Raw genomic sequence first — 14,519 nt, 5'->3', positions numbered from 1 at the left:
GATTTATTGTAGCCATAGTATAAGCTTGAAAACTTCTCGATGTAACTTTTAGAAGTGAAATAATTTTTATTATATTTGACATAATACAAAAATTTTTCACATTCACTGCAATTTTTGAAGTCAATGTAAACAACTCAACACAGCTGATAGCAGCTTTTCATAATGTTTATTTACTTTAATAGTGTGATAGTATATTAAAGAACCTTGGTGTGATTGTTAGGAGTATTTCATTTATTATTTATTGTTGGTAGTTAGAGAGAAGATCAGAATCATTATTCTGTTCCGATTCATAATTTTAGAACAACTGATTGTAGGTGAATACAAAGGAAATAATATATTTAAAACGGGCTTAGAACTAATTAAAATATATTTGTTGTCTGTAATAATATTTAGATCATAGGATGTTCAGAATTGCGGAGTCTTATCGTAAATTGACTTTTATAACTCGTAATATACATTTTTTTCGTCCTCTCCAGTGCGAGAAGAATACACCTAAAAGAAAAGTGAAAGAAACTGTTGAATTAGTGACATTGGTTGATCAGGATGATAAAATATTAGGTTTAAAACCTAAACCTGAAACTGAAAAACTAGCAAGAAAACATAATCTTTCGTAAGTTACGAATTTTGTATATGAACTTAACTTGCCAGGTGGCAAGTACATTCGTATAACGTGTATAAATTCCAGTATGAATATAAGAACAAATGGAAAATTAAATAATAACTGCTCACCATAATGTTGGCGAAAGTCACCAGATCCGTTGTCTACCATATACTAGGATTAAACCCTGGGTTTCATTTAACTATTTTAAGTTTAAAAGCAACATTATATCTCCTCTGTGGAACGGTGTACACAGCAGGATACCTAGGTGCGAGACCTTAGCCCTAATTGAATAGAGTTGTACTTTTCTAATCAGTATCAAAAACATAAACTAAATCTAAAATAGTAACTTTTTTTTAGGAATAAATTGGCAAAATAATTTAATATATGAGCTGAATAACTTTGAATGATATAGATAATGAGTAAAATTAACTTTGATAGTAAGAGATGTAATAGAGCTGTTAAACTAGAAAGCTGTCGAACTGTTGTAATTCCTGAAAACATGTAACAATAATTAAAAAGTAAGATGTAATAATTTTGCATCTTACTTTTTAATTATTACATGTAAGTAACAGTGCTTTCAAGTAAGGTAGTATGAGATAAGACTTGCTATAAATTAAGGTATGGGTGAACTTACAATATGTTGAGTTGAAATTAGGTATGCAGAGAAACTAAGTGAAATATGAGCATACACATTACAGCAGAAATGCACATAACTAGCAGGCAAAATTACGAACAGTAATTGATCATTATTCATGTTTAGAACAGACTCTGGTCTGTTACAGTTCAGAGGGTCGTTAACATCATAGTCACAGATTTTGATAACAGGATTATCTATCAGATTTTGATGTTAATAAAAGTTTTTAGCAAGCCAGTAGCAACAGGCACTTAGTATTTTGACTTTCAGTTCCTGGTGAATTCTGTTGTTACATATGTACCATGGCAAATCTGTTATCTGGCGCAAAATGCAGTTTGTGCCATTTGGAGTTTCTTTCTATTAGTATGAGAAGAGCAAGTCCATACAGGGCATGCATAACATAATATTGGACGGAAGATGGATTTGTAAATGAGTAGCTTGTTGTCAGTAAATAGAATGCTGTTTCGAACAATTAAGGGGAAGAGTTGTGCTTTACGGGCTTTAAACTTCTTAATAATAGATGTGATGTGTGGGGTCTATGTAAGAGAATTACTGAGATTCACCCCAATATGAGGTACCTACAGGATGGCTTGAGTCTTTTTTTCCAACTAAATCTCAAGTGTTTGGATGTGTACTTGTAAGCTTTGGATAGCTAACAAATGCACTTTGTGTCAGGATCACTGTATCATTTGCATACATTGCGAGTGCAGTGGGAATGTCGTTTATGTAAATATTGAAGAGGGTGGGCCCAAGAAGGGACCTCTGTAGTACGCTTGCAAGAATTATCTATACATACTGCAAAATATTATGTAGATTTCTTAGATTTTTAATTTTAAGTTACTACCTTAATTTTGATGAATTTTTTTTTTTATCTAATGCAACAAAATGAAGTTTTTTGTAAAATGGTGGTTCTGATTCTGAATTCTTTTGCTGACTCATTTGGTTGATACAAATCAGATGATGTGCATAGGCGCCGAGTTTTTATAAGTAATCAACATTTGAAATATAGTGTCTAACTAGGTACATGTATGTTAGCACAACTACTTTATTAGAAGTTGCCAAATTCTCAATTCAAACATGAATATAACCATTTTTTAGGTAACCATATGCATAACAGTTCTTTGGTTTGCTGTTTGCATACTTAATGATATTTTTCAAGTTCCAATTGCTTTTATGGTTAAATAATGATATTTTTGTTTCCAATATGCTCATGGGAATTTGCATGCTATGAAAGAAATTGCAGTAAAGTTCTGTAAGAATACAGTATTTTGCTGTAAATTTTCTGAAGGGAACAATCCTGAATGTATTATTAAAGTAGTCGCTATGAAGTTTCGGCAGTACTTAAATATTAGTGCATTCAGCTTAGTAGAATAGTCACCAAACTCTGGCAACTACGCTCATAAGTTCTTCAGGCAACCATGTGCTTTTCGTACATGTTCTTTTTTGTACTCCAACTTTTTGATAGAAAAATAATGATATTTTTTTGCCATTAACTGAATTTAAAAATGCATGCTGGTGGGATTTGTAGTGGAAGAAACCATGGTGAAATTTCTGCAGGAATGTGGTATTTTACCTAAAAATTGCTGAAGAAATCTATTCTTAAAGTGATCACCATAAAAATTCCTTTAAAAGAAATAAGAACTTGCTTGTAATTAGGTTTTACTGATTTATTTCTGGGATAAATACAAATTAAAACATAAAATATATGTACAGTGCAAAGAATCATTAGGAGAATCCAATCCAATTAGGTATCCAGAATCATTAGGAGTTTGGTGATTCCGGATTTCAGATCAACAGTTTAATAAGGTAACATGCCACATTTGGGGTTTCACTTATCGCTTAAATCAGCTAGAAAAATGCCCCCCGCTACAGGGAGAGTGTGAAAACACATGCAACCAGTGCACCCGGATCAAGTGTCAGAATTTATGGGTGGGAAAAATTTTAGAATTTGGAGAAGCACCAAGCAGCAAGAATTAGGGATGGCAGAATTTCTAGAATTTAGAAGAGGCCCTAGGCAGCAGAATTTAGAGCCCAAAAAGATTGCACTGGGCAGCAAAATATATAACACTTGTCCTGCCCTCCCCATAACTATTGAAGGGCTGAAAGTATAATTCTGGCCAACATCAATACAATGTCAATCAATGCATAGTTACTGGCTACAGCGTGACTTCCTAGCCAGCAGGCGTTAGCGATATGCAGGAATATCATTCAGTATGGAGGAAAATCGCATTTATAGCACGTTTTTCCATTTCTTATTATATCCTCTATTCCTAGACTTTGCAAGGAAGGGGAGAATTTTTTAATTATTATTTATTTGTTTTGATTGGGTGCAGTAGCGTAGCTAGGATTCCAGCGCCCGGGGATAACTGATGAATTTGCGTCCACTTTCTGTGTGCCAAGAATGGAAAACTTTTCTTTAAAAAAATTTCGTAGCATCAATTTGGCACCATCTGGATGCTGCGCCCAGGGACAGATGACCCCCCGTGCCCCACCCTAGCTACGACACTGATTGGGTGTTCAAGATACCCATATGTTAGATCAGTCTGGATATTATATGTCTAGATTTGAAAATTATGTACTGTGTAATCATATGTATGTGTGTAACTATGTTTTTGCAATTATAAGTCACCATTATTTTTGCTTTAAAAAAAACACTGTATGGCACCAAGGTGGTTGTTTTAGTTCTTAAGCACCGAAATGTCTACCCAAACAAATAAAAGTGAAGACTTGCTTTTAAATATGTTTATTTATTGATATTTAAGATGAAAGTAAATACTTAATTAAAACACAAAATAAGTAGGTAATGGTATAAATACATGTTATATATAATTTTTTGTAAGCCATCATTTGATAAAAGAAATAAAAAATTGCCCATATGTGTGAAAGTGATTGCATTAATAAAAAAGATTATTACCTGAGTCTTAATACTTGGATCTGTTTTGCAATGCAAACTTTGGCTGTTTGCACTGAGAAAATCTGTGTGGTGTCAACATAGTAAATTTTTAATTAGTGAAATATTCATTATATTTTAGTGTGCTGAAAATGCTATACTTTTGTGTACTTGCTGAGATATACATAATAAAAGTTTTCACCTACAATAAAGGAAAATTTGATGAAAAATGCTGTTTCAGCTAAAAGAAATCATTAATTTGAAGCTGCACCTCCCCCCAACTGAAAGTCTTGAATTTAAATTGATCCTAGGAATGGAAAAATTCTCTCAAGAAAAAATCCTCAAAAATCTAGAATTTTGCATGCAAAGATGTGGAACATTTTGTCTTTAATTAATTACTTCTATATTAATGTACGTTCCTTTTGACCATTTTTGAGAAACAAAATTGTCAGCAAATGGTATGATGTAACACAAGTAATGAATAATCATGATGTCACTACACATTTCATATAATTTCCGAGCGGGTTTTTGTGTGATCTTGATTAATCTTTGATTAGACAGTTTAATTTTTGATGAGAAGAATATAGTTTAAACCTTCTATCTGGGACGTTTCGCTAAGAAAGCCCAAATTTCCGAAAACTGCCACAAGAAAGAGGTATTTTTTTTATTTTAGTGCCAAAATATCTCTGTTAATTTATACTTGCATATATACACCTTTAATATATTGCCTTAATTTCTTGGACGTGTTTCAAAATGCATACATATATATATATGTTCGTACAAACAACACAAAAAATATTCTAGGCTGTACGGCCTTGCGTGTCGGAGGATTAACCGCTGTTTCTCTATTCTTCAACTTCAATCATTTTGAAAAAATTATTGATGCAATATTTACTTTCTACTGAACAGCATGCAGTGGGCTGTTTTTAGAATTATGAGACTGAATGATCTGTTCCTTTCAAATTTCTACCAGAATGATAAGTGCAAACTTCAGCTCATATCTATTTCAGTTTTTTGTGTTATTCATAATTTGTATGTGTTGATTAACTAAAAAAAAAGAATTATATCTTCCTTCAAACTTCTGCAAACATCTTCGTTAACTGGTGGGAGAGTATTAAAATATTGTCAAATCTTAACAGATATTTTATTTGTGAAAATAAAGCATATTATCATTAAGAATGGTGAGAAAAAAATATTTGTACTTAACAACAATGCTGAAGTTATATAAATCTCTATTTAATGTCATATGAAAAATTTGTAAATTATGAAGTGTATTTGTGTACTTCTTTGTTTCATGTATGAGATCTTTTATAGCATCTGCATAAGCTTAAACAAAAAAAAAAAAAAAAAAAAAAAAAAAAAAGAAATACATTAGTGCTTTTAAAATGATTAATTTTATCATTTTTTTCCTCAAACATTTTAGATTGGTGAGGGTATATGATACAAAATTTGGTAAAATGTATCCTGCTTACAAGTTAATATCCAGTGCTGATGTGCTGAAGCAAGAAAAGAAAACATCTAATGCTAAAGTTCTAAAAAAACTACCAATTAATGGTCGAATAGCAGATCATGATCTGACCACGAAGATAAAGACTATACAAAGATGGATTTCTAAAAACTGCGAAGTCCATGTTGCTATAACTTCAGGAAATAATGAATCACAAGACTTAAGGGTATATATATATATTTTATTTGATAAACTTAGGTATTGACTCATTTATTTAATTCGATCAGCAAATTCCTGACCTTTTTTATACTGTAAAGCAAGTGCAGCACATTCTATTCTCTTTCTCCTCGCAAATTTATAGCTGTACATAACACACAAAAAATATACAATCCCTTTATCCAAAATATAGTTTATAACATAAGAATTATAATTTTAAATCATGAAGTTTATTTATATAAGCAAAAAAAGTGGAATTATTAACTGAGTTATATACTAATTGCTCAAAATGCTGCAATAATCAAAAGGCATCTCAGGGTAAATGATACAGGAAAAGTAGGTTGTTGTTGTTGTTGTTATTAATCAGTTGAGGATAAGATTTGTTTGATGGTATACCTGAGTTTATAATTAAGTAATTACAAAAATGACAGCTATTACAAAGGTCTCCCAACCTTGAGCTCTCATTTTTCTTAAATGGAAAAAACACATATGTAAGATAAAAAATATGTAAATCAAAATTATAATTTTAGTTAACAATAGCCATTACTCATTTTAATTTAGGTATTTCCCCTCTCTATTCTAGAGATAGTAATAATTTTTATGGACTGCATCATTTCTAGATGAATTCAGATTATATGACTTTTAATAATGATGATGACGTAGCTAATCTGGAACTCAAAATTTCGAGAACCGAAACTTTTCCCTTGATAAGCTGCCATATTGGATAACTATGTTCTTTGCTTCTACCTCTGCTGCTGTACTGCTTTCATCCTACCGCAGCAATATCAAAAATATAAACGTTCTGGAAATAGGCCCCCATTAGAGTGCTAAGTGAATCGTGGCCACAAATGTCAATTGGAAAATATGAACATTTAATCTGCCTTGGCTGCCCAGTTTGCTTTTCATAACCGATCAATATCTGTGCAACCAATATTTCTACATCATTACATCTAAGCAGGGCCAGCGTCAGAACTGTTGCTACCCGTGTAACTATACCAGCAGATATAATTTAGGGGCAGTAAATGTTTTACAATTTTGGGAGGAACCAGGTGGCAGTATTTGCACTAGATGGCCAAAAGTCTACCAGATTCTAGATCATCAGTTTAAATCTAGTAAGGTGACATGGAGACATGGCAACACTGGGACTTTACTTATTATTTAGATGAGATCAAAGAATGCTGATACCTCATTAGTCCAAGTATTTAATGAAATGCATAAACCATAAAACATCCCAACAGAATTTAAGAGAAAATGTTTGGGATGTAGCTTTCTTGACACAATTCAGAAAACTGTGGAAGTAGAAATTGCTTGTGTCATAGTATTTCATTAATTTTTTTAATAATGTTTTCTTTGTAAAATTTGTATTACTGAAAATTCTTTTATCCTTACAGAAAAAAGTATTTGAAAAATTGCAAAATGAACTGAAAAATGAATGCCGAATCTTAGATGTTCGACAAAAGGAAGATGCTCTTAAGTGTATAATAATACCTCCTAAAGTACCTCCTGCACCCAAATCACCACCGGAAAATGACAAAAATGTAAAAACTGCAACCCAGCAAAATGAATAATGAAAAAAGTGATATGTTTGATATGACTTTCAAAAAATAATTATATAACACCCAAAGAGGGTTTTTTTTTTTTTTTATTATTTTTTTTTTTTTTTATGTTTTGTGTGTTACCTTTATTTGTTAACTATCATGTTCTTCGTATTTAAATCATAAAATTCAATTCAACAGCAATATCAGAAAATAATTTTAAAAGAGTATAGCTTTAGAATTTCTGATACACAGTCTCGTGCTGGAGATAAAATCCTTTCCCCGGTACAGTGTTGCCATTGCTCGCTTTAAAATTATCAGGTTTGTCCCATATTCTAGTGAAGGACAACTTATTGTAAATTTGATGTCTCTAGGTACAACTGTTTTTTCGCAGTGCAAGAAACATACATACATACATTCATGCAGATTTTTCATTATTCAATTTCCTTAATTATAATATAGGGCTAACATATTTGGTGGCAACAATTTGAAAAAAAGAACCGATGCAAAATTCCAAAACAAAGTTAATAACCCTTCTGGGCTAAAATGTATTGTCATGCCGATATCAGAAAGAATAAGAATTGGATTTTAAAAATCAGCTTGAGAGAATATATTTTAAAAGCTTATTGTATTATAATTGTGTATATTTTACAAGTAATCTAGATTTTCATATTTGAGAGATAGTTTGATTAAATACATTTTATATAATAACATTTAAAATATTAAAATCATTTTTTGATGATATATGCTTCCATTATATAATTAAATTTATTCAGCTATTCTCATAAATACACCTAACATGATGACATCTCAACATTAAACTATAAAATTGTGGTTTTACATCAAATTACTTGAGTTTTATGTATAAATTTAAGAGCCATCAAATTAAACTGCAGTATGCATATGTACATGACTAGGACCTTATAATGTGTTAAAGGACTAGTAATGTTTCCAATTTTGTTTTTCTGAACAGTTAATATATATAAACTTCTGGGAGGACTGAATGTTAAACAGACAAACTAAAATTCACAACAATGCATGAGCAGAAATGCTATTTTCCTGCAGTAATGGCATTGTTCAGCTGTGAGAAATGATCATATCTTTCTTTAGGATACCATCCTTTGTAAAGCAGCGACAGAGGTAATAAATAGTGTACACTTAATTCTTGAGTTCACTTAACATGTGTAATCGCCAAGCTTGAAATATAAAGAACATGGAAGTTTTAGGAAGTTTTCATGCTGTGCAGAGATGCTATTTCAAAAGAACTCCAAACTGATATAAATTCACTTTAAAACACTTAACTATTTTAAATGTGATTCTGATATAAAATATATTAATAATTAATTAGATATTCTAAATTTTATTTCTTCTGTTAATTTCATTTTGTAATATTCTTAAACTGAGAAATCCTAAGTATGGAAGAAATATTTTAGTTTATCTAAAACTTTTAAATACGATGGAACATTATTAATGTACACTGCACAAAACAAAAAGGAGAGTTCTATATCTTCCGTGCTGACTGACGAAAGCTCTCATAATTTTAACTCCTCAATGTTAATTAATTTTGATACAGTACAAAGTTTAAAATCTGGACTCGTCGGGATTTTGGCGATTCTAGATTTGGCATTTTTCCGGATATTAGATCATCAGTTTAAATCTGGTATGGTGGCATGCAGAAATTATACAATTAAAAATATGAAATCGTAATTTATGAAATAAAAAACAATTATGATCTAAAGGATATCAAAATTTACAGAAAAAAAAAAGCTTATTATTTATCTGTTTACTTTATTAAACATTTCTTTCAATGTATGTTAAGTTGCTTCCACAAAAAATTCAAAAAGTTCCTTTTTCTTTTTTCTTATGTCATGTACAGTCAACTTTTTAATGCCATGCTCCTTGCATAATTAATATGCCTTTATCCATTTTCTGCAGCAATTCCACTTTTTGTTTAATGGATATCAAAACATGGTTTCGTTTTGTAGATTCTTAGGCAGACCCAGAATTGGAAACTCTTTTTGACATAATCGAAAGTTCAAGCTTAACTTTTATAAAATTGCCGTAATAATAACAATCTGCAAAAAATAATAAGCTGGATCAAATTAGAAGATTAGGGAGCTGCGCAGTCTGCTACATTAACTGAAATGCCTTAGAATCAGTAAAGATAATTTTAGCCTAGCTTTATAGCGTCCATTATGCATTATTGGCTGTGTATCACAAGATTGGCGACGAAAGCCAAGTTGTTTCGCTAAATTTTGTCTTGCTCCTACTGCGTACTGAATTAAGCCTAAATAGTTTAGTTATTTACTGTACCTACGTGTATTTCTTGCACATGCTTCAAACTAATCCGAGTCCTAAATAAGTAAACTCCCTCATATACTTAAGGCTTTATCTAGGGCTGAGGCTAGATACCACCTGGTGCAGTCTCTACAGGTCCTTAATTCTGCTACAAAGTGCCTTCCGAAGTTCTAAATTTCCGACGCGCCTAAACTTTGGATTCCAGGTGCTTTCCCTAAATCATAAAAAACTTCTCATCCCTTAATTTTGCCACTCGGTCTCTCCCCAAATTGCAAAAATTGTCTTCCCCAAATTCTGCCGTCGCTTCTGGGTTTATGGTGAATAACATATCACTTATTCTTAATTATAAAATAACACCAAATGTAATCTTTTGGTCTATGAGTTTCATTAGCAAAATCTATTTTTACCATATGAAAAGAAATTTTTGTTGAATTTTTCTTCGTCAACATTTCTTATAGCATTTAAAAATCTATAATCATCGCCAAATGTAATGTTAGCATAAAAGGTTGCCATACTCTTGTTATTCAATTACTAATATAAAAAAAAGTTTAGACATCACTGCACGAGTTATTACTGAAGCTGCCATGTTTTGAAAAACATGCGGTGATGAAAGCAAAATATAATAAATAATGACTCGCCAGGTGGCATCAGGGATATAAAATAGGTGAATGTTTAGTTTGAGATGTATGCCAAGCAGATACTCAACTGCAGAGCCAAATTATTAATCTCACAAATTTATGCTTACACGATTGTTTTTCCATAATGAGGTATTTTATATAGTGCCCAAGTGAAATTAAGAATCGGAATTTTTAAATGACTTTATTATGGAAGGAAAAATCAAATGTGCATGCATACCAAAAAAAAAAAAAAAAAAAAAAAAAAAAAAAAAAAGCTTTTGGCTTTGAGGTCCAGATTTTAGATCATTCCGGATAATGGACGTCCGAATTTTGGACTTTGTACTGTATATATTTATAATATCTTTGTTCTTTATTAAACTTACTTGTCTTCTTCCAGAATTCAAAATTTAGGTTCAATCCAAATGAAATTAGCACTCATAATTTTAGCTCTTCAATGTTAATTCAATTTTATATATATTTATTAATATCTATCTCTGTTCTTTGTTAAATTTACTTGACTCCTTCTTCCAGAATTCGAAATTTAGGTCCATTCCAAATAAAATTTGGCCATTTTTTATGATTTGTTTTTAAAATTTGTATTTTTAGATATTTTTTATAAATTTTTTGTAAAACTTTTAAATTATAACCTTAAGCATACCTGCAAAGAATTTTATATTAATATATTATTAAAGTTTTTTATTCAAAATTTCCTAGGATATACGTGAATTTAGGCATTTTTTTAACATTTTGTGTATTATCCTTTATTTATTAAATATGTTCTTCACACTTAAACCACATACAGTTCAACAGTAATATAAATAAAGATGTTTTTTTTCCGTACAGTGCTTGCTTTGCTGAATTTGTTAATCAAAAATTCGTTAAGTTTTAAAAAATATGAAATAGATAATAAAACAAATTCAAAATCTGAGCTTCCAGATGCCCATGTTCGGGGGGAGGATTATGTTTTTCAAAATTTAATTGCTCTAGGTACTGTCATTTTTTCACAATGTGAGAAACATACCTACATTCATGCACATTTTCCTATGAATGTACTTAATGCACATTCTTCTTTTAAAGTAATAAAGGTGATGATATTTGGTGGCAATAATTTGAAAAGTGATTTAGCCTTTTACAGTAATTCAACACAAAATCCCGCATCAAGAATAACAGCCCATCTGAGCTAATGCTCCTTTGAACTAAAAAAATCTAAATCTTAAAGCATATGTATTTTTTAAATTTTGGAAAAGGTGGGGAATGATTGTCTAGCTATAGTGAAAACGACTGTATTAACACATGAAGATGATGCTTTCTTGTATTGCTACATAATTCCAAGTTTCATTGAGCAATAGATCCCTCCTATAAGTTTGCACATGCTTAGCAGAATCATCATCATTTTATCTTATTTTTTTTTCCATAGAGCATTTTCTTTTGCTATTCTCTTTAAACACATAGAATCATTTTTATGGTCTATAAACAACAAAATATGTAATAATGGAAGTATTCTATGAAGGTTATCAAATTGTGTAATAAATTTACCAGATTCAAGTTCGTTAAATATACTCCTCCAGGAGTAAAATAAAAATATCAAAAAGTTTGGTATACTGGTTTATTAGTAACACTAGCGAGTAATTTACAAATTACAAAAAAACAATATTGCAAAAAACAGTCTTAGGAAATGATTTATTTTATACATAATTTTCTCGATTATTGTTAGTGAATATTTTAAAGTAATAAAAAGTGATCTTTTATAATGTAGCGAAAATTGCTCTTTTCGACCGAGCTCCTCATAGCTTAGTGGACATTGGTACAAGCACAAGATTGGTACAGGTGACAGTGCACCAATCAAACAAAGGCCATACCGTGTGTCAGCGCCACTGAGAGGCGTGTGATTGCAGACGAAGTGCAACGAATGCTAAAAAAAGATGTGATACAACCATCAGACAGCCCTTGGTCATGAATTTAAAGTCATGCCATTCGGATTATGCATTGCTCCAGCCACATTTTAACGGATGATGGGCACGGTACTAAGAGGTTTCAAATGGAATATTTGTCTTTGCTACCTCGACAACATAATCATGTACGCACCTAATTTTGAAGAACATCAAAAGCGTTTAAGGGAAATACTGAAATGTATCCAAAGAGCAGGACTGACGCTAAATTCCAAAAAATTTTCATTCGGCAAAAAGAAGCTGACTGTACTGGGACACTTAGTCGATCAACATGGGATATATCCCAATCCACAAAAGGTAGAGGATGTAGCAAAGTTTCCTGTTCCGAAAAATATCGCCAATGTTTTCTGTTTTCTACTACCGACGATTTATCAAAAATTTCGCAGATATCGCAAAGCCCCTGCATGACGTGTTGAAGAAAGATGCAAAATTTTCTTGGAATGCGTTACAGATTGAATCTTTCGCAACGCTCAAAAGGCTGCTGACCAGTGGTACTGTTTTGGGACATTTTATCCCAGCCGCAGAAACTAGAATACATTCTGACGTTAGCGGCTATGGCATCGGTGCAATACTGGTTCGGATCCAGGATGGCAAAGAAAGACCAATAGCCTATGCATCTAGGTCGCTTACTGCAGCTGAAAGGAACTATTCCACCACCAAAAAAGAATGCCTTGCCGTCATCTGGGCAATTAGTAAATTCAGGAAATACCTCTACGGAAAATTCTTCACGGTAGTCACAGATCACCACTCTTTATGTTGGCTGGCCAATGTTAAGGATCCATCCAGAAGACTTGCATGGTGGGCTCTCAGGTTGCAGGAATAGGACATAAATATCATCTACAAGAGCGATCGTAAACACTCCGATACAGATTCACTACATACAGGAAGCCTCTTATAGAACCAATAATTGAGAACAATGAAGACATCCCTTTCTTTGCAGTGATCATAGATTACGGAAAAGATCAGCAGAAGGACAAACGATTAAAATCCATCATTACAACTCTCAAGAGAGGTGACGCATATCAAAATTATCAAATCAGAAATGGTACACTGTACAAAAGAAGCTATGATCCTATGGGACAGCAATGGCTCTTGGTGGTACCAAAGCAACTTTGTAGCAAGGTTCTAAGAAGTCTTCATGATGCTCCAACCACTGGCCATCTCGGATTTGCCAAAACATACGACCAAATAAGGAGGAAGTACCATTGGCCAGGGCTATATGGAAGAACACGGCGGTATGTACCACACTGTCGAGAATGCCAAAGACGGAAATCGCCACCGTGATGTCCACCAGGACAGCTTCATCCTATAAAACACCCTGACACATCATTTACCAAAATTGGAATATATCTACTTGGACACTTTCCTGTTACTCGAAATGGGAACCAGTGGATTATAGTTTGCACATATTACCTTACCAGATTTACAGTCACAAAGGCAATACCGACAACTGAGGGCGCGAAATTGCCAAGTATATAGTTGAAGAAATTGTACTGAAGCATGGTGCCCCCAATGAAATGATAAGTGACCGAGGATGCAACTTCCTATCCAACGTTATTAAAGAAGTAATTCATCTATGCAAGATGTCTCATCTTCTGATAACTGCTTACCACCCTCAGACTAATAGCTTAACTGAAAGATTCAATAAGACACTAGCAGACATGTTGTCCATGTAAGTTGAACAGAAAAATTGGGATACTATTCTACCATTTGTAACCTATGCCTATAATTCAGCCAAACAAGACACAACGGGATTCAGCCCATTCTTTCTCATTTATAGCAGAGATATCCAGACTCCTCTCGACGTAATCTTCCCATACAGTATCGAAGATTCCGAAGATGCGCAGCATCTGATCACTAGAGCTGAAGAAGAATTGATGTTTAACAAGATCGAAGACTTTGTCTGGGTTTTCACTCCAGTACGAAAGGTTGGGCTATCCGAAAAGCTCCTAAGACGTTACTTTGGATCATATCAAATAACATGACAGCTCTCTGACATGACGTATGAAGTAGAAAGTATGGAACAAAATAAGAAACTTCAGAATTCAAAAGACGTTGTTCACATATTGAGATTGAAGCTTGATCCAAAAGTACAACTAGATGATGAAGGAAAGCCCAATATTTCCAGGAGACCTGTTACAAGAAGCCAGACCAGATCGCAGCGGGACGCTGCTTCTTCCTAAGAAGGGGGAAATGTAGCAAAAATTGCTCTTTTCGACCGAGCTCCTCATGCTTAGCGGAGAAGACGCAGGACTCGAAACCCATCAACGGCAAGATGCCTGATAATTGGTTTTTACGTTAATTTCTTTGTTAATGTTACTTATTTATGTAA

General features: G+C 32.6%; 1 protein-coding gene across 1 annotated transcript; it reads left to right on the top strand.

Moving 5' to 3' along the window:
- Positions 1–145: 145 nt before the first annotated feature.
- Positions 146–11,346, top strand: mIF3 (mitochondrial translation initiation factor 3). The gene is made up of 3 exons (XM_035364203.2): positions 146–610; positions 5,549–5,798; positions 7,180–11,346. The coding sequence occupies exons 1-3, from the start codon at positions 402–404 to the stop codon at positions 7,354–7,356; spliced, it is 636 nt and encodes a 211-aa protein (XP_035220094.1). The 5' UTR covers positions 146–401; the 3' UTR covers positions 7,357–11,346.
- Positions 11,347–14,519: the final 3,173 nt, after the last annotated feature.

The sequence above is a fragment of the Stegodyphus dumicola genome, chromosome 2 (assembly GCF_044657685.1).
Source record: "Stegodyphus dumicola isolate Sdum_Otavi_A_Nest chromosome 2, ASM4465768v1".
In the NCBI taxonomy this organism is placed as follows: domain Eukaryota; kingdom Metazoa; phylum Arthropoda; class Arachnida; order Araneae; family Eresidae; genus Stegodyphus; species Stegodyphus dumicola.
This window is presented reverse-complemented; position numbering and strand designations above follow the sequence as displayed.

Coding starts and splice junctions, on each gene's coding strand:
- mIF3 (XM_035364203.2), top strand. CDS start 402: ATGTTCAGAATTGCGGAGTCTTATCGTAAATTGACTTTTATAACTCGT. Junction 611..5,548: donor GCAAGAAAACATAATCTTTC/GTAAGTTACGAA, acceptor CAAACATTTTAG/ATTGGTGAGGGTATATGATA. Junction 5,799..7,179: donor ATGAATCACAAGACTTAAGG/GTATATATATAT, acceptor TTATCCTTACAG/AAAAAAGTATTTGAAAAATT.